Source organism: Dermacentor andersoni, chromosome 2, assembly GCF_023375885.2.
Source record: "Dermacentor andersoni chromosome 2, qqDerAnde1_hic_scaffold, whole genome shotgun sequence".
NCBI lineage: Eukaryota > Metazoa > Arthropoda > Arachnida > Ixodida > Ixodidae > Dermacentor > Dermacentor andersoni.
The window spans coordinates 34,821,793-34,838,489 of record NC_092815.1 but is presented as its reverse complement, the minus strand read 5'-3'; the positions used below and the strand labels follow the sequence as shown (position 1 = coordinate 34,838,489).

At 44.5% G+C, this 16,697-nt stretch overlaps 1 protein-coding gene across 1 annotated transcript in view; it reads right to left on the bottom strand.

Annotated features, from left to right (window-relative positions):
• Impbeta11 (importin beta11) overlaps positions 1-16,697 on the bottom strand; it is a 125,471-nt gene that overhangs the window by 18,593 nt on the left and 90,181 nt on the right. Inside the window, exons 21-23 of the mRNA XM_050189561.2 lie at positions 10,024-10,119; positions 6,635-6,748; positions 6,138-6,259 (exon numbers count right to left, since the gene is read on the bottom strand). Of these exons, the coding sequence (XP_050045518.1) occupies positions 6,138-6,259; positions 6,635-6,748; positions 10,024-10,119 (332 nt within the window). The remainder of the gene's footprint in view (positions 1-6,137; positions 6,260-6,634; positions 6,749-10,023; positions 10,120-16,697) is intronic.

Here is a 16,697-nt window from a genome sequence, read left to right as displayed (position 1 = left end):
TCGCAGGTTTCTTCGCAACAGTCATTTTCCGGTGCTTCTGTCATTTAATTATCGCCCTCATTTGTCTAGACATTGAGGGTCGAGTTGACGCCACTTGAAACTGCTTGAAGAAGTTGCCCGGGATCATGCTGCTATTTAACACGTAAATGAACAACGTTGGACGTGCTGCAAACGTTGACCACTTAAGGAGGAACCACATGGCGAGATTTCAGGCGCGATTGGCGTGCGGATGGTGGGACGCGCGCATCATTTTGACGCTTGCCCAGCATAATCTGTCACGAAATCGCACCGCCACGTGCTGCCGCTCGGAGTAGAAAAAAACGCCTCGCGCGGCATGTCCGCCAATCAGAGTTCAGGTAAGTCATGTGGCATTTTGGTTTTGCCACCAGATAGCCCTGCTCTCTGCGCATCTCGACAGAACCTTCTTGGCAAAATTTTTTTTTTCAGGCGGAACTGGCACGTGCGTCAAAGAAAACATGTGCTACCGTGATTTAGTTTGTGCATCGTGTTGGTTCGCATATCGTGTTCACCTAAAATGGACAAAGCAACCTTCAACGAGGCCATAATAACTGAAGTGAAGAAGCGTCGCGTCCTGTGGGACGTACACAACTGCATTTGTTCTTGCTTCAGTATCAGCATCCCCTTTAATAGTAAATAGTAGCTATCGCCTCTTCTGCTTGGTAGTAAGTGGCCGACACTCCATTTTTATGTGAAGTAGTAAACAAGCAGCGGCCTCTCAGCATGCGAAAGGTACATAGTCGCAGTTTCATGCAATCTTGCTGCTTGAAATGAAGCTTGATAAATACACTCCTGAAAAACATGACGCTGTCTAATTACACTAAGATTATTTTTAATGTAGTGTTCTGTAAGTTTAAGGGCATATTATATATGCAGTAACAGAGACAATTCATGTCGTTGGGAGTTATGTTGTCTGGAAACCCGGAAAACGCAACGCGAAAGCGCCGCTAGCTTTTTTCGTGTGGGTGCTTTCGCGTCGGTGGCAACGCGGGCGTTGGTCACGTGTCACGTTTCTCACTCGCGAAAAACATGCCATGTGGTTCCAGCTTTAGCGGTTTGGCTTGTCCTGCAGTTTGAGCATGGTCAATGTCTACTGGATCGACTAGGCTTTGGTAGTTTCGGTATTGAGGAGGAGCCACAGACATGACCAATGAACCTGCCAGGTGACATAATATCGCTATTTTGCTTGATTCTGTGGCCAAATCAACAGGCAATTGTGAATGTGGAGTTTGAATTTCGAATGGCACCCTATAAGGTGTTCAAAATTTTGGAAAGTTCTGCAGAGGCCACACCCACCAAGCCTGTAGCACATCAAAAGCGCATGTTGGTGATGATCGCAAGTATAGAGCAAAGGTATCTACTGCACAAATGTGACGCGCGGTGAACGCTCGCGTTGCTGCCGACGCGCAAGCACCCGCACGAAAAAAGATAGCGGCGCTTTCACGTTGCGTTTTTTTTTTAGGTTTATTACCTTATAGATGGTAAACTTGATATCCTTATTGTAATTATAAACCAAAGTCGAAACGAAATGTGCAGAAACGATGACTTATCAAAAGGAATTCCAATTCACAGGTGTCTATGAGCCCTTTGCTGAAGACGGGCATTAGTGACATTAAACCCAGGAAGATGCATGAACGAAGAAAGTATCAACAGGGTTTATTATAAAGGAGTCAAGCATTAAACTTAGCAAGTTTAGAGAACTTTTAGCATGTTACAATGGCTCAAATACAATAAAGTACTTTGAAATTCGTGACGTCACAATTACCGTTTGGCATCTATTTTCTCTTCTATTAGCCGACCCCTAACCACGATATTAAGAAAAAGAGTTTGGCGGAATCAGTTTATTTGCTTATCAGTTTAAAACAGTTTAGTGCTTCTCTTGAAGTGTTTCATTACCATGTGCAGCCGAATGCACTTATAACAATATTCAAGTGCCAAGGAAATTCCATTGTTACGGGAGTGCATGAAAAAAAAAAAAACAACAAGGATGTGCCAGACATAAAAAAATGTTAAAGGCACCCTGAAACGATTTTGACGATTTTGTACAAATGTAATGAGCCTGTACAGTAGGTCCTTCTGATCATTATTTGACGCATCTAAGTGCTCCGCGTAAAGCGTGTACTTTACTATAAGGTTTTAAAAATGTACATCGCTGCAGATCGCAGCACACTGCTCGGCAGAATTTTCAGCCGCCCCTACCCGTATGACACAAATCACCCAGTTGACGTCAGTAGGGCAAGCTATCTGATTGGCTGCCCAGGGCGCGTCATCGATAATTTTTCTACCTTTATGGTGAACAAATGATGTCCGTAATAGATGGAATGTTAGTTCATTTGTTTATATAAAAAGAAAGTAACAGAAAGAGAATGCTCAAGAACAATCTCTCACTACACTTAAGCACTTTCGGCACACAGCAAGCGTCGTCTGCTTGTGTTACAACGTGCTCCATTTTGATGAGAGCTCCGTACTCAGAGTCAGTCTCAGTATTTTCGCGAGCACTATGATTCGACTTTGTTGCGTTATGTACTGCAAACGTAGTGACTGACATTATGTCAAGCTGTGACATCGTGTCCCTCTGCAAGGCAGCAGACGAGCAGACTGACTGCAGTGTATCGGACTGCTGCTATCCGATCGGCACCAGGATTTGCACATTTTCGGCCGTCACTGTGCACCGGAAAATTACTAACACAATAGCGTTTCGCGAGTCCGGTATAAACGCAAGTGCAAGGGGACAGGGCCTGGCCGTTTGACCGTGTCGTTTCACGGGATGAGCAGAAGCACAAATATGAATGGTCGGCACGGTGCAGCCACCTCGTGGCACAGAGCTCAAACACACACAGTAGCAGTAACGAAATGTATTCTTCTTTGATGGCGGTGTAAATTTTTCACAGGAGTGTAATGGTTAACACATTGTTATTGTAAATGTTTAAAATGTTTTACACTTGGTTACAGCAACTTTAGCGCTTTGTTTGGCTGGTTAAGCTCTGCGCCAACAGGTGGTTCGACCATGCAAACTGATCAGGCCACTCACGTACATCTACGCTAAAGTTGCTTCATCAGCTTGAGTTTATGCCTCCAGCCATCCATCAAAACGCCCAGCTCGCCTGTAGTTACAGGAACACCAGACACATTCGGCGCTGTGACAGAATGCTCGCAACGCACGCTGCTTCAATAGCTCTCGCTTTGGGTTGACTGCTGATCAGGCCACTCACGTACATCTACGCTAAAGTTGCTTCATCAGCTTGAGTTTATGCCTCCAGCCATCCATCAAAACGCCCAGCTCGCCTGTAGTTACAGGAACACCAGACACATTCGGCGTTGTGACAGAATGCTCGCAACGCACGCTGCTTCAATAGCTCTCGCTTTGGGTTGACTGCTGAGCAGCTGGCGAGAATTTGGATTTGGAGAGGCTTTGCGCACTTGCTCCTAGAGAACCGGAAGTCGACGACATGACATGCCATCATGACACAGAGCCAGTGAAGGTGGAGCTTAGCCTCGATCATTCAGCGAACGAGTTGAAACAGGAGAAAATGCATGACTATGGAGGAGGGTAACTTGTAATCATCCGTAGCTCTCTTAATATGAGACGTTTCACACAAATTGTGGTGCGAATGATTAACTTTAGCTGTACCATACGCATCTAGAAAATTTGTCCGAACCATTTCAGGGTCCCTTTAAGGGGGGAATCGGGTCTTTGGGAACGAAAACCTACCCAAAATTCGAATTTTCAATTTTTATTTTCCACATCCCTAAAGCGTTTCAGCACCTATCTCCAAAATTTGGTTACAGAATACCGAATAGTTCTTCCGTTATAGTGATCTAAGAATGCGAATCTGTAAGCGTCGCCCTTTAAATTGGGGACAAATCGAGCCCGATTTTTGTCGCACATATCTCGATAACTATGCGCTCTGCCAGCGCCATTTTGGTATTATTCAAAAGCTCACGTCTCTGCCTTTCTTTATTCGTTGGTCGGCAACATTGCTGGTGCTGCGGTCACGAAAAAAAAAAACAGGAAAAGAAATTTGCAGTGCATGCTATTATTGGCCAGTTTGAGCATGTGGCCAAGATGTCGAGTCATGACTGGCTCCAAGCACCACGAGCGACCACAGCTGCCATTTTGTCTTAGTCTCGAGACTACGACGCTGGATATGCTGGAGGTCCGACAAAGTTTCGTTCCATGAATCGTTACGGGCAGAAATGTACGAGATGCAATAAACTTCCGAAAGCGATTTCGTCATCGCAGTCGGCACGGGATACCCGGCAGCTCGCCACTGAAGTCATATTGCCTCCGAACGCCAACACCTCAGCTGCTTTGCTGGACCATACATATCCACACGCTGGTTACACTCACACAAGAATTGAACACGGCTGTCGTAACTGAAGAGGAAGTGGATAAGATGAGAGCACATGAGAAAGCTAAGCTTGACAAGATTGCATCTACGACGGCCACGGAGCGAAAGATTCAGCGTTTTGTTGAACATCCGACTGCCCATAGTGCAACAGCTTCAGTTGCGAAGCCCGCTACTCTGTACGTTGTCATCGGACTTGCAGCAGTGAACAATGTTCTTGCCGTTTTCTCGTGTAATACTTGCAGTGGTTCTGTGTAGCTGGTGCAGAGCAATCAGGATTACGGTCGCGCTACTAAACTGACTGTGGTTTGCGAGATCTGCAGTGAAGTTGCGTCGGGATGGAGCTCGCGGGGAGAGCCCGAAAACGTGCAATCCTTTTGGAGTGAACATACTCTCAGTGCATGCTATGTCCTCGACTGGTAGAATTATACCTAGAGCCTACAGATGGCCTTTGGCGCCGTGTTTTCAAACTTTCTTTCAATATATCAGTAGTGAAATGTTTTTTATTTTCTCAAAACTACAATTTTAGTGATGATGCCATATTGCAGGTGCATTATCTCTGCTTCTGCTATCCCTAATTCTTTTTTTTTCCAGGAAAGCAAAGCTGTGTAGAGTGCAAATATACGAAATAATGTTGTTGCATTTTTAGAAAAATGTTTTAAAATGTTTCTTTAGCAGTTAGATGAATTTCTCTCACTGAAGTTTGCAATGTTCTCATTTGATATAAAATTGGGTTAGAACACCATACTTGCTTATCTGTGCTCTTTGATAGTTCCACATGATTTTTGTATGTCGATATTTATTATGCCATGTAGAGTTTGGTGGATGGCTCACCTCCAAGCAAATTATGCCATAAAGCTGAATTTCTTCAATTTCTAGAAAGTTACTTACTCTGCAAAAAAAAAACTGGATATATATATTTAAATCTAGCCACATTGAAATACATAACCTCAGCAAGCTTCATCAAAATCAACAAAGAATTAAAAAAGAAGTTTTCAGATGCAGGGTCCCCCCTTAATTAGAGAAAAAAGTACAGTCAGGCCCACTTATAACAATTTCGTTTTAACGGTACTCAGATGTAACAATGAGCAGACATGGCTTACTGCTGCTTAATAAATGTTCGCATGCTGCATTATTGGTTACAACAACTAAACCTAGCATGCTGTGTTATTGGTTATAAGAAATAAACTTAGCTAGTGTCTGCGCTGAAAGCAAAAGGAATAGGAAATCCTGGAAAAGAAAGGAAAAGCAAGCTGCCACGCCCAACCACGTTTCCGTGCCCCTTCGTCGCAATGCTAGCCTCGCAATCCTCTCTCCTGCCTCCCTTTGATCCCTTCAAAACATGAGCCGACTCTGCTGACAGGTGTTAGCGTAGTTGACTGATGTTTAAGAGGGCTGGAACGAAGACTGGAGACAGGCACATGAAGCTGGTGATGCGGTGAAGGTGCACAGCATGTGCGACACACAGGTAGATGCAGTGGCTTGCAATATTTTTTCAAGAATCTTGTGTTCCTTTTTTTTTGTGGCGTAGACACCCAGCAGCCAGATTTAATTGTTGTAACCAATAACGCAGCATGGGAACATTATAATAAGCGGTTTATTTCACATAAGTTCACAGTGCTGCAGGTGCTGATTGTTATTTTCAACATATTGTTAAAACAGGTATTGTTATAAGTGGGTTTGATTGTATTGTGGTAAATAGCACAGGCAGGTGACTACTATCCTTCAAGAAAGAAAAATAAATAAATAAAAAAAGGACCAGTCACTTACTTAGAATTAGACGTCAGTATAGAAGTGAGGGTAAGGGCCAGAAGCTTCTCCCTCTCAACTGGGTTAACAAGAGGCATCTTTTCAATCCACTTGTCCAGCAGGTTCCCAAAGACTTCCTCTGCCTGCATGTATGGCATGGCCTCTTATTGCAAGCAAACACTGTGAGTTCTAGAATGACTACATTTGCACCAATTAGACAAATCAGTGAAAATGCACATGTTGAAACCAACTTTTGACTATTTCCCATTGGCATTTATATTTATGCTGAGCCATTGTTAATGCATCAAATGGACAAACAGCAGAAGAACCTCCTTTGCTGCAGTGAACTATAGAACTGCATGTTACATCAGTGAGTAGTTGATAAAAAATTAGTGAGCAAGGAAAGCCAATGCCTAAGAAGCAGTGAACAATGTAGTGACACTTTAAGAATAAGGCTTAAAAAACAGATCTATATTATCAGCAAAAAAAAAAGTAACGAAACTGCTGCAAGAACTCACATCACAACCCTTGCCTTGTGCTTCTTCTTGAAGAAGTTTTGTAAAGCAGGACTTGCAATGCAAGATGACTCGAGAAATGATGGACAGGCAGACTGACGTCAGCATGGAAGCTTTCTAAAAAAGAAAATCAAGGGCATCCACACTAGTCAGCGTAAACAGAGCAAGCAGCAAACAAAAAGAAATACTATAAACAAAAACAAAAAAGAAAGAACAGTAGCGATTTAGTGGTAAATGGGAGAGAAATGCATTGGCATTACATCGCACCTCTTTGAGCTCTCGGATCTATGATTTAAAGGGACACTAAAGGTTACCAGAAAGTCAAGTTAAAGTGATAAAGCAATGCTCTAGAATGTCTAAGGCATCAATATAATCGCGAACAGAGCTTTAGTAACCGAGAAATTGAGGTAAATGCACGACACGATTTGAGACCCTCCAGCGACATTCCGGTACTAGCCCGATGACGAAAGCACTCCTCATCATAATTTATGTCACTAATACTCAACTACTCGTATTAAAAAGATCATTAGATTATAAGACGGAAGAAAATGCTACTTGTCTACTTCTATTTGATTCTAAGAAAAAAATAACATTTTGACGTTACCCTTGAGTAGGATGGGTGATCGAAAGGTTTCGTTTTTGCTCGACTCTGCGCGCTCGACTTTGCGCTGCGCGCGCTTTGGAGTTTCAGTTGTTTCTTTATCGCGTCGTGCTGCGGTGGTCCTGCTGGCTCACGAAACTTGCATTTGGAACAAGCAGCGAGAATGCCACGTCCATGTGTTGTCATGGGATGCGCGAACGGTCCGTGGAACTTGGCCAAGGGCAGTTGCAGTGGCGAATCCAACGTTACTTATCACTGTGTGCCAACGAGTGAACCTCTCCGTTCGAAGTGCTTAAGTGCCGTACCTCTGCCACAACGCGCTGGCAAAGAGTAGAAAAATCACGTAATGTGCTCGCTGCACTTTCGTCCAGAGGATTACGAGTTCAACGCTGACTTACTGAAGTCGCGTGAAGTGCCTTTCAAAGCAGGCCGTCGTCGTAGTAGTACGCAACGACGGCGGCAGCGCTAGCCCTCAACAGCACGCCACGTTCATCAGTTCTTAAATCGCTGAACTCGAGCCCAGCATTGCGAGCTAATGTGTCGTTGTCAGGGTCATCCATTGCAACGAGCGCCGAAGCTGGCTTCATAAAATAAAGAACCAGCTTATCGCTGTGCGCTTTCCCTTTCGCTAGCCACCATAGTTCCACTTTCACGCTGCTGTCGGCTCTGTCTTGGCTCTGTTTCTGGCCGTGCGTTTGCGTTTTGTGCAGAAAATCCGTAGCGCCGCCTACGGGAGCCATTTTACTCACCGACGGCGCAACGTCACTGTGAGACCATGACGTCAATACTCCTCGATCAGAGGGCGGGTGATTTGAACTGCGCTAGAGGTACGCGGACGCTTCAGAACACATTTTCTCTTAAAAGAAGTCTCTTCTTCGCACGAAACAAGCGTTTCGAGGTTTGTGGGATGGTATTTCAACAATCGACGTTGGCTTAATATTAACCTTTGGTGTCCCTTTAAACAACCATGTTCGCCACATTGCAAAGTATTGTTCAGGAGCTCACTCAACACACCTGCTGCCTCTTCTAGCAAAGTGCAACTGATGGTGGTCTGGAGCACTATATAATATATATATATATATATATATATATATATATATATATATATATATATATATATATATAGTAATATCATAAGAAGCCAACAAGCAATGACACCAAGGACAACATAGGGGGAATTACTTGTGCTTAATAAATGAAATAAAGAAATGATAAATTAATGGAAATTAAGGCGGATGAAAAAACAACTTGCCGCAGGTGGGAACCGAACCCACAACCTTCGCATTTCGCGTGCAATGCTCCACCAATTGAGCTACCACGGCGCCGTTTTCCCATCCACTTTCTTGAGTATTTATGTGTCCTAGTAGAACCGTGGGAGTGTTAGCCAGCGCCACCACTCAGAGACCTTGGCAGCGGATGTGGAACGTCCTTTTTGCCGCAGGCGTAACGAGAACGTGATCTTTTTTGGGTGAAGGCAACTGGTCAATAAGCCCACATATGCTACCTGAAGGCATCAATGTCCCAGCATTAATGAATCTAGCCACACTGATACCTTCAAAAACTGCCGGTTTATTATGTACATGTGCATCGTCGGGCAGCCGGTGTTATTGCTGCAGTGGCTTGGAGACCTTGTTGATTGTTGTTTGGACGGCGTTCTGCTTGCATGCGATCATATTCGCCTCGATCTGAGCAAGGTTCATGTCAGCACTGTACACCGATGAAAGAGTCAACAGTGCTCGCGTCAACTCGGCGCTTGTAGGTGGCGCAGGCATTGGCTCCTCATTTTCAACATCGGAGTCTTCTGAATCCCCCACAACCCGACGGACTATTTCCTCGTCAGTCAGTTCTGTGCGGAAGTCGAGCTCGTTGTCAGCGTCAACAAACTGTTCAAAAGTTATTTCCGTGGGTATGGAAACCCCAGCAGAGCGGAGGTCGTTGATCACGTCGTCCGACGGTACTGCTTTCCGCGCTTCGATGCCATCGGCGAGGACGACGAAGACGGAGTGGGCGCCATCGAAAGCAAGCGAAATCCTCAAGTTGCGAACAGTGGAGTTCGCTGACGAGCGTCGAAGCACCTAGGCCTAGCGTCGCAGAGCACACTTGACACAACAGACAACCACACACCACGCTAGCCAAAACGTGGCCTGCGCAAACAAACAAACAAAATGGCGCCGCTCCGGAAACTCCGCCGGAGGCGGAAGTGCGGCGATGAACATAGCCAGCGTGGCCAGGCCAAATCGGTGTGTGACGACTAGATTCGGCTAGTTGTGGTTCAAAGCGGTGATATGCTTCAGCTGCAAGTGGATTTCCTTTTCAAGGGCGCTGCGCGAGGAGCCAAAAGACCTTCCGTCCGTCAAAACGTCCGGAAAATTGGACGGCAGGGGGTTCGAGCGTCCGAAACTTCAGATGTCCTTATACATTGATTCTGTGGGGCTCGTGGCGGTGCCGCGAAGACGTCCGAAATATCAGGCATGTCCGAAAATTCAGTTGTTGACTGTATTTGCACAAGTGCATGCATTCTTTTGTGACATTTAAACAACTTCATCAAAAGGTGAGCTGAATTTACTGATGCTGAATTACTAGGTCACCATACTATCACATAATCTTAGCACTTATGTTTTCCCCAAAACAGATGTATTATAAAATAGGAAGAGGTTTAAGATATCTCTCACAACACCTTCATATAACACCTTTACTATTGTTTTATCACATATCTAAACAACTATCACAGCATCTGAACTTGTTTGCTCAATGGTACCTGATATCGTTCATAATAAACACAAGTGCTCACCTCCCCTTCCAGGCACTCCTCCAATGCATGAACCAGAAGTGGGTAGAAAAGCTGTGGGCCCTGTTCTGGAAATACCCGAATTACGAGTTCCACCATCTAGAAAAAGAAAAATAATAATATTAGAGCCTATTATGCAGCATTTTGACCATCATAGAGATTATGTGTGATGAAAGGAGCTCTGCATCCAGCACAGTGTATTTGGCAAAAAGTGTCTTACTGAAATCCCTTAAGAAACACTCCAAGCATATTATGTAGTACTTTAGCAAACAAGTTTGCAGTGTTTTGCTAGATGTCATATACTAAACAAACCACGGGCATCTGATACATAGTGCTCATTTTTTGCTTCTTTGTAGAAGCATTTTCATTACCCAGCTTTATCATCAATAAGCAAGCCTTCACACTTTCTTTGTCAATTCCCACTACCTTCGGTGAAAACTGCAGTCAATCATTCACTTGAGGCCTGAGGCACACGAGAGAAGCCAAGTGTGGGGGCAAACGTCATTAAATTCTTGACTCCTTCCCTTCAGGCAATCAATTGCCCCTTCCAACTTCACCTGTGGCCTTCTTACTACACAAAATTCCAACTGGAACTTCACGGCAGAAGTCCCTACTGGATTTGAGGATACCATGGTGATGTGTCAAGACAAAAACAATGAGGTAATATGTGCATCCATGTGCTATGTATGAGATCTGGCAGCAGTAACAACATCTATAAGAACTTGGGTGAACTGCCTTTACATGGTAATGTTATTGCAAAACAGTTGCTCAGCCATCAAACTAACACTAAGAGTCCCACTAGTAGCTTCAAGGGTCATGGTCAGTGTCCAAAGGAAGGCCAATAAATATGCAAAGTACTATCATGTGTATTATGCAACATCATGTTCTGATCTCTTATTTGTGCGGTGGTGAGGCAGCATGAAAGTGAAATTGACAGAAACTGGTGCCCATACATACAGAAACTGGTGCCCATACCTTGAGCAATGTACAACCAGATAGATCCATTAATGCTCAGTGGAGCTAGGAAATGTGCCAATCATATACGTTATTGCATTCAATTATTCACTAATTCATTCATTAATTCGTTTATCAGACTGGTTGACACATGGAATGTGACCTAACGATATATCTGACTGAGATCAAACCAAGTCATACATTTACAAGCTGAGCATTCTAACCACTACACCATGGCCACAGTGCACAAGCAACCACAAGTTTCTATTAACAACAAGTTTCCAGCTGTGCCCAGCCAGGCACTGTACATTTACTGAGACGAAATTTTTCCTCTACGACCTGCACACACCCACTACAGTAAACCCTTGTTACTAGCTCAAACAATGATATCTTGAAAAATCTGTTACCATATTACCATTAGTGGTTACCTGCACAAAAAAATTCTAAAATTATAAAACTAAAGTAGGGGTGCAGGTTTTACAAGAATTTGACTTTAAAGGGCCCCTGAAACGGTTCGGATAAATTTTGTAGACGTGTGGGGTACAGCTTAAGTAGAACATTCGCACCACAATCTAAGTGAAGCGTTACGTATTAATGAAGCTACAAGCGATTACAAGTTACCCTCCTCTCTAGCTATGCTTTTCCTCCTCAACTCATTTGCCGAGTGATCGGGGCTAAGCTCCACCGTCACTGGTTCTGCGTCACAATGCAACGTCACATCGTCCACTTCCGGTTGTTTTGGAGCTCGCCCCCGCCCGCGCTAAACGTCTCCGCTAGCAGCTTGGCCGTCCACCCCAAGCGAGAGCTATCGAAGCAGCGTGCGTTGCGAGCATTCTGTCGTAGCACCGAACGTGTCTGGTATTCCAGTAATCACACACTAGCAGAACGTTTCAACGGAACGGTGAAGGCATATACTGAAGCTGATGAAGGAACTTTAGCGTAGACGTACGTGTGCTGCCTGATCGGTCTCCACGGTTCAGCCACCCGTTGGCGCAAAGCTTAACCAGCCAAAAAAAGAGCTAATATTGCTTTAACCAAGTGTAAAACATTTTAAACATTTACAAAAGCGTGTTAACGATTACACTCCTGCGAAAAATTTACACCAGCAGCAAAGAATACATTTTGTTACTGCTACTGTGTGTGGTTGAGCTCTATGCCACCAGGTGGCTGCACAGTGCAGGCCATTCGCATTTGCGCTTCTGTTCATCCCATGAAATGACACGCAAGGGGACACAGCCAGGCCCTGTCCCCTTGCACTTGCGTTTACCCTAATACCGGACTCGCAAAACGCTATTGCGTTAGTAATCTTCCGGTGTAAAGTGACGGCCGCAATCTCGCAAATCCTGGCACCCATCGGATAGTGGCTGTCCAATGCGCTGCAGCCAGTGCGCTCGTCTACTGGCTTACAGAAGGACACGATGTCGCAGCTTGACATATTGCCAGTCGCTACGTTTGCAGTCCACAACGCAACAAAGTCGAATCATAGTGCTCGCGAAAAGACAGACCGACACTGACTGCAGAGCTCTCGTCAAAGACAGAGCACGTTATAACACAAGCAGACAACACTTGCTGTGTGCCGGAAGTGCTGAAGAGTACTGAAAAATTGTTCTTGTGCATTCTCTTTATGTTGCTTTCTTTTTATAAAAACAAATTAACTAACATTCCAACTATTACAAACATCATTTGTTTACCATAAAGTTGGAAAGATTATCGATCACGCACCCTGGTCAGCCAATCGGATAGCTCGCCCCACTGACGTCATATGGGCGATTTCTGTCATATGGGTAGGGGCAGCTTAAAATTCTGCCGAGCAGTGTGCTGCAATTGGCAGTGATGTGCATTTTGAAAACCTTATAATAAATTACACGCTTTACGCGGAGCACTTAGATGTGTCAATTAATGATCAGAAGGACCTACTCTAACGACTCAGTATGCTTGTAGAAAATTGTCAAAATCGTTTCAGGGTCCCCCGTTTAAGGTTTCACAGCAGCACGTGCTGCACTGTCGTGTAACCACATCTTAAGGCAAGGTTTCCCGGTCTTAAATGTTTTGTTATCTCCTAGGGAACCCCAACCTCTCCTCACCCCTGCATGTTGCAGCTCCATTCTCCCCTCCATGGTTACCCATGCTCCTCCTCTCTACAGGTCGCCATCTTGCATTTAGTAGCTAGTGAATAGCGCACAAGGTGCCAGAAGGACTCGGATCACAATGAGCTGTGCTCAACAGTCGTTCTTTAAAGGGCCCCTCACCAGGTCTGGCCATTTTGTGCTGACAAGCGCCATGCATACAATGCACGCTAATGATTGTGTCTGCTAAGTATTACATCGCTACATGCTGCAGAAAGAGCTGAAGTTTCAAGCCAAATACCGTTTGCCCTTCTCCTCGTGGGCGCCGTGCTCCCAGTCGGAGAGTCAACGTATATTGCACAAGTTTGCCTACGTATATGGCAGTGCTGCGTCGTCGCTCATTGTGGCACATAATTTCAAGAATTATTCAAGGCAGAATCTGTCATTTGTGTAATTTGTTGCTTCAATAGATGAATTAAAGTTTAGAGAAATAATAAACACACAAACCAAATGTCTGCACATTTTTTGTTTTACTCTGCACTGCAGCAAGTAAGATGAACAGTGGACTCTCTTTAAACGGAACCTCAATGGGCCAGGGAAATTGTTTCCATTTATCAGGAGTTCCATTTACTGAGAGACAAAGCTGAATACAAAACCAACCAACCATGAGGATGGTGTTCCATTTAAGAGGCAGTTCTGTTTAAGCGATTTGCATTTATCGAGCTTCCACTGTAATCCGTTTCATCTGCTTGTTCCCACATTGTGCAGTCACACACGCAGAAAACGAAACTAAATGTCATTTTCGACCGTGTTCCAGCCCGCGATCATGCTCTGTGATCCGCTTGTGTCTGCCTCAGCATTCGTGTAGCATGGACTTATACAGCTAGTCAGATGTTCTCGTGCACAGCGTGCGAAATCGTGAGCAGTGTAAAACAAGACAATTGCAACAGCTTGCACACGATGCCGTCAGTGGAAGTTCGCCACCCTGCAAAAAAGTGAGGAGCAAAAAAATGAAGGTGGGGCTCGTGACGTACGCGTCACGCAATCCTCCAGCTCCAGTATGGGAGAATTCTGGGAAGGAATTTCACTTGCGGAGGCTAGATGGGGCAAGTGGGGAGAGTGTCTCTCTTGGCAGTAACGCTCGCCTCCTGAAACTATGGGTTTGCGGCACTGAAATATTTCTATATCAGCTATTAACAAACCAATCTGAAAACTTCTTGGGACAGAACGCTCCCTAGAGGGCATGTAACAACTTCCAGCATATAACCAACATTTCTAATGTGGCCTGGTGAGGGGCCCTTTAATAGGATGCACATGAATTCACATGATTGCAAACGAATCAGTCACGTGAATCGAATCATTTTGCAGCTAGCATTCACACAATAGAGGATGAAAGCATGAATGGAGCAGCCCTTGCATGGGTGACAGAACAGATGCGATCGAGCCGAAAATCCCAACAATGATATGGCTCTCTGCTGCATTGTGAAGCACTTCACATAGATTGTGGGAGTGCTGCAGTAAATGGGTGACGTATGATAATGCGATATGCAAACTGCAAGCTCAAATCACAATTTGCACCGTCACGTGGATACAGAGTAGCAGAACCTGAACATTATCAGCATCACCAATAAGGGGAGAACAGAGCCGCTGGCCGAAGATACAATGTGGACGAGTGGTGCATTTGTGAACAGAGACTGTTTTTGTAAAGATTTGAGCGTTGTTGTACACGACCATTTTTGTAGGTTATACATGCAAATAAAATTAAAGAATTCTTTCTAGACTGTTGTAATTGGGGGTGCGGGTTATACGTAAAGAAATACGGTAAGTCGAGATCTTTTCCTATCATAGTGTCAACCCATTTTTCACCCCTTATCTCAAAATTCTTGCACCGCACTCCAGGTATCACGAAATTCGACTTTGAATGTACCAGGGAAAGACAACTGGGCAGTGCCTCTTACACTCGCTTTTTACCTGGCGGCAGCGAGCGATCATGGTGGCACTGGGCTCACTAACTGAGCAAGACGCTTCCACCAGGCAGTGCTCCCCACTTATCTTTCCCGCTGCTTTCTTTCAATCACCATTTTGCTGCTTGCTGCCTCTTCATTGTGGCCTTGCGAGCAGCAGCAAACTGGAAGCCGAAGTTTTTTTTTTTTTGTCTCATTTAAGACGCTGTCAGTGATACATCAGCGTTGTCACAGCGTATCCGTCGTGACCTTGAGCAAGATGATCACCTCTGAGCAGGAACAATCAGCCCATGCCCTGTGTCCAAAGGAGTCAGCATGCGAGCCCACGGCGTTTTAGCAAGACCGTAAAAGCACGCTCACTTCATGCTTGTGCAATGGTGAGGTATACCGTATTGTATGTTTGCGCGTTTAACCCATAACAAAAATGTAGAGTTTAACAGTACAATGGGGTGCAGGCTATGTTAAAATTTTGTGTTGCGCTGCCGTGAAGCCATACTTCAAGGCCATGTCCCTGCTATTTACTGTGTATGCTCGCGTAATGAATGCACCTTTTTTCCCAATATACCAAAGCAAAGTTGGGAGGTGCGTTTATTTTGCGGGGTTAATTTCATGCAGACATTTCCGAAACGGCAAAAACTAAAAAGTAAGATGGTAATAATTTGGAACATGCATATGATAAGTTTGCAGTAAAAATACATGCACACCATTTTCAAACCGTAACTTCACTCCAATCGGAACCCATACCTGCAGTCTCGGAAACCAGACTTTGACTCTCCCTTGCGCCACGCCCGGCTGCGCATTTCACACGCGCTTTCTTCTATTACGTCAGCGTAGAGTACGTAAATTGTGTATGTTGCAGAGAGCTAGTTGCATTTTTTTCTCTCTAGATTCTGTGAGGTGCCTTTGTGCCAGCAAAGGTGGAAAGGTTGCATTAAGCATTAAAGGGACACTAAAGCGAAACAATAAATCAGTTTAGACTAATGAAGCATAGTTTGAGAACCCTGCAGGCAGTCATTTCAAAAAGATAGTTTGATTATTAGATGAGAAAATGAAGGTCCAAGTATCAGTATTAGAATTTCACGCCGAAACCCCAGCGCCGGTATGTCAGCGTAACGTCAGGGACTCCAAAGTATGTTTTCGCATTTGGGCTGCGTTGGCTGAATAAAGGTTCCCGAAACTTGCCATGTTTAATATTTGGTTCCTTTAGAACACAATGTAGTCAATCTGTACTGCTATATATAATTAGTAGGCCCTAGAAGATGCCATCAAAATTTATGACATCACAGCCCCCAGGTGCGGGAACTTAAGTAGGCGTCGCCACCCGTATTTCGTTTTTGCGCTTTTTCTGGCTTACCAAACGTCTTATCGTTGTAAGAGTGGTGTTTTTGGTGTTGTTGAACGGTAATTTAGTGATGCAGAAGAAATCATTTTTCACTTTAGTGTCCCTTGAAGAATGCTTGCTTTAAACACATGTGCGGCAGTCAAAGATTATAGTCTCCGAAAAACTACAGCACGGTTGTTCGATCGTGGGACTGCAAAGTAGCAAAGTTGGGGGTGCGTTCATTAGACGAGAACATTTATTATGCAAGTAAATAGGGTAGTTTCATCTCCTAGGGAACCCCACCTTTGCATGTTGAAGCTCCCCTCTCCCTTCATGGTCTCCAATTCTCCTTCTCTTTACAAATTGCCATTT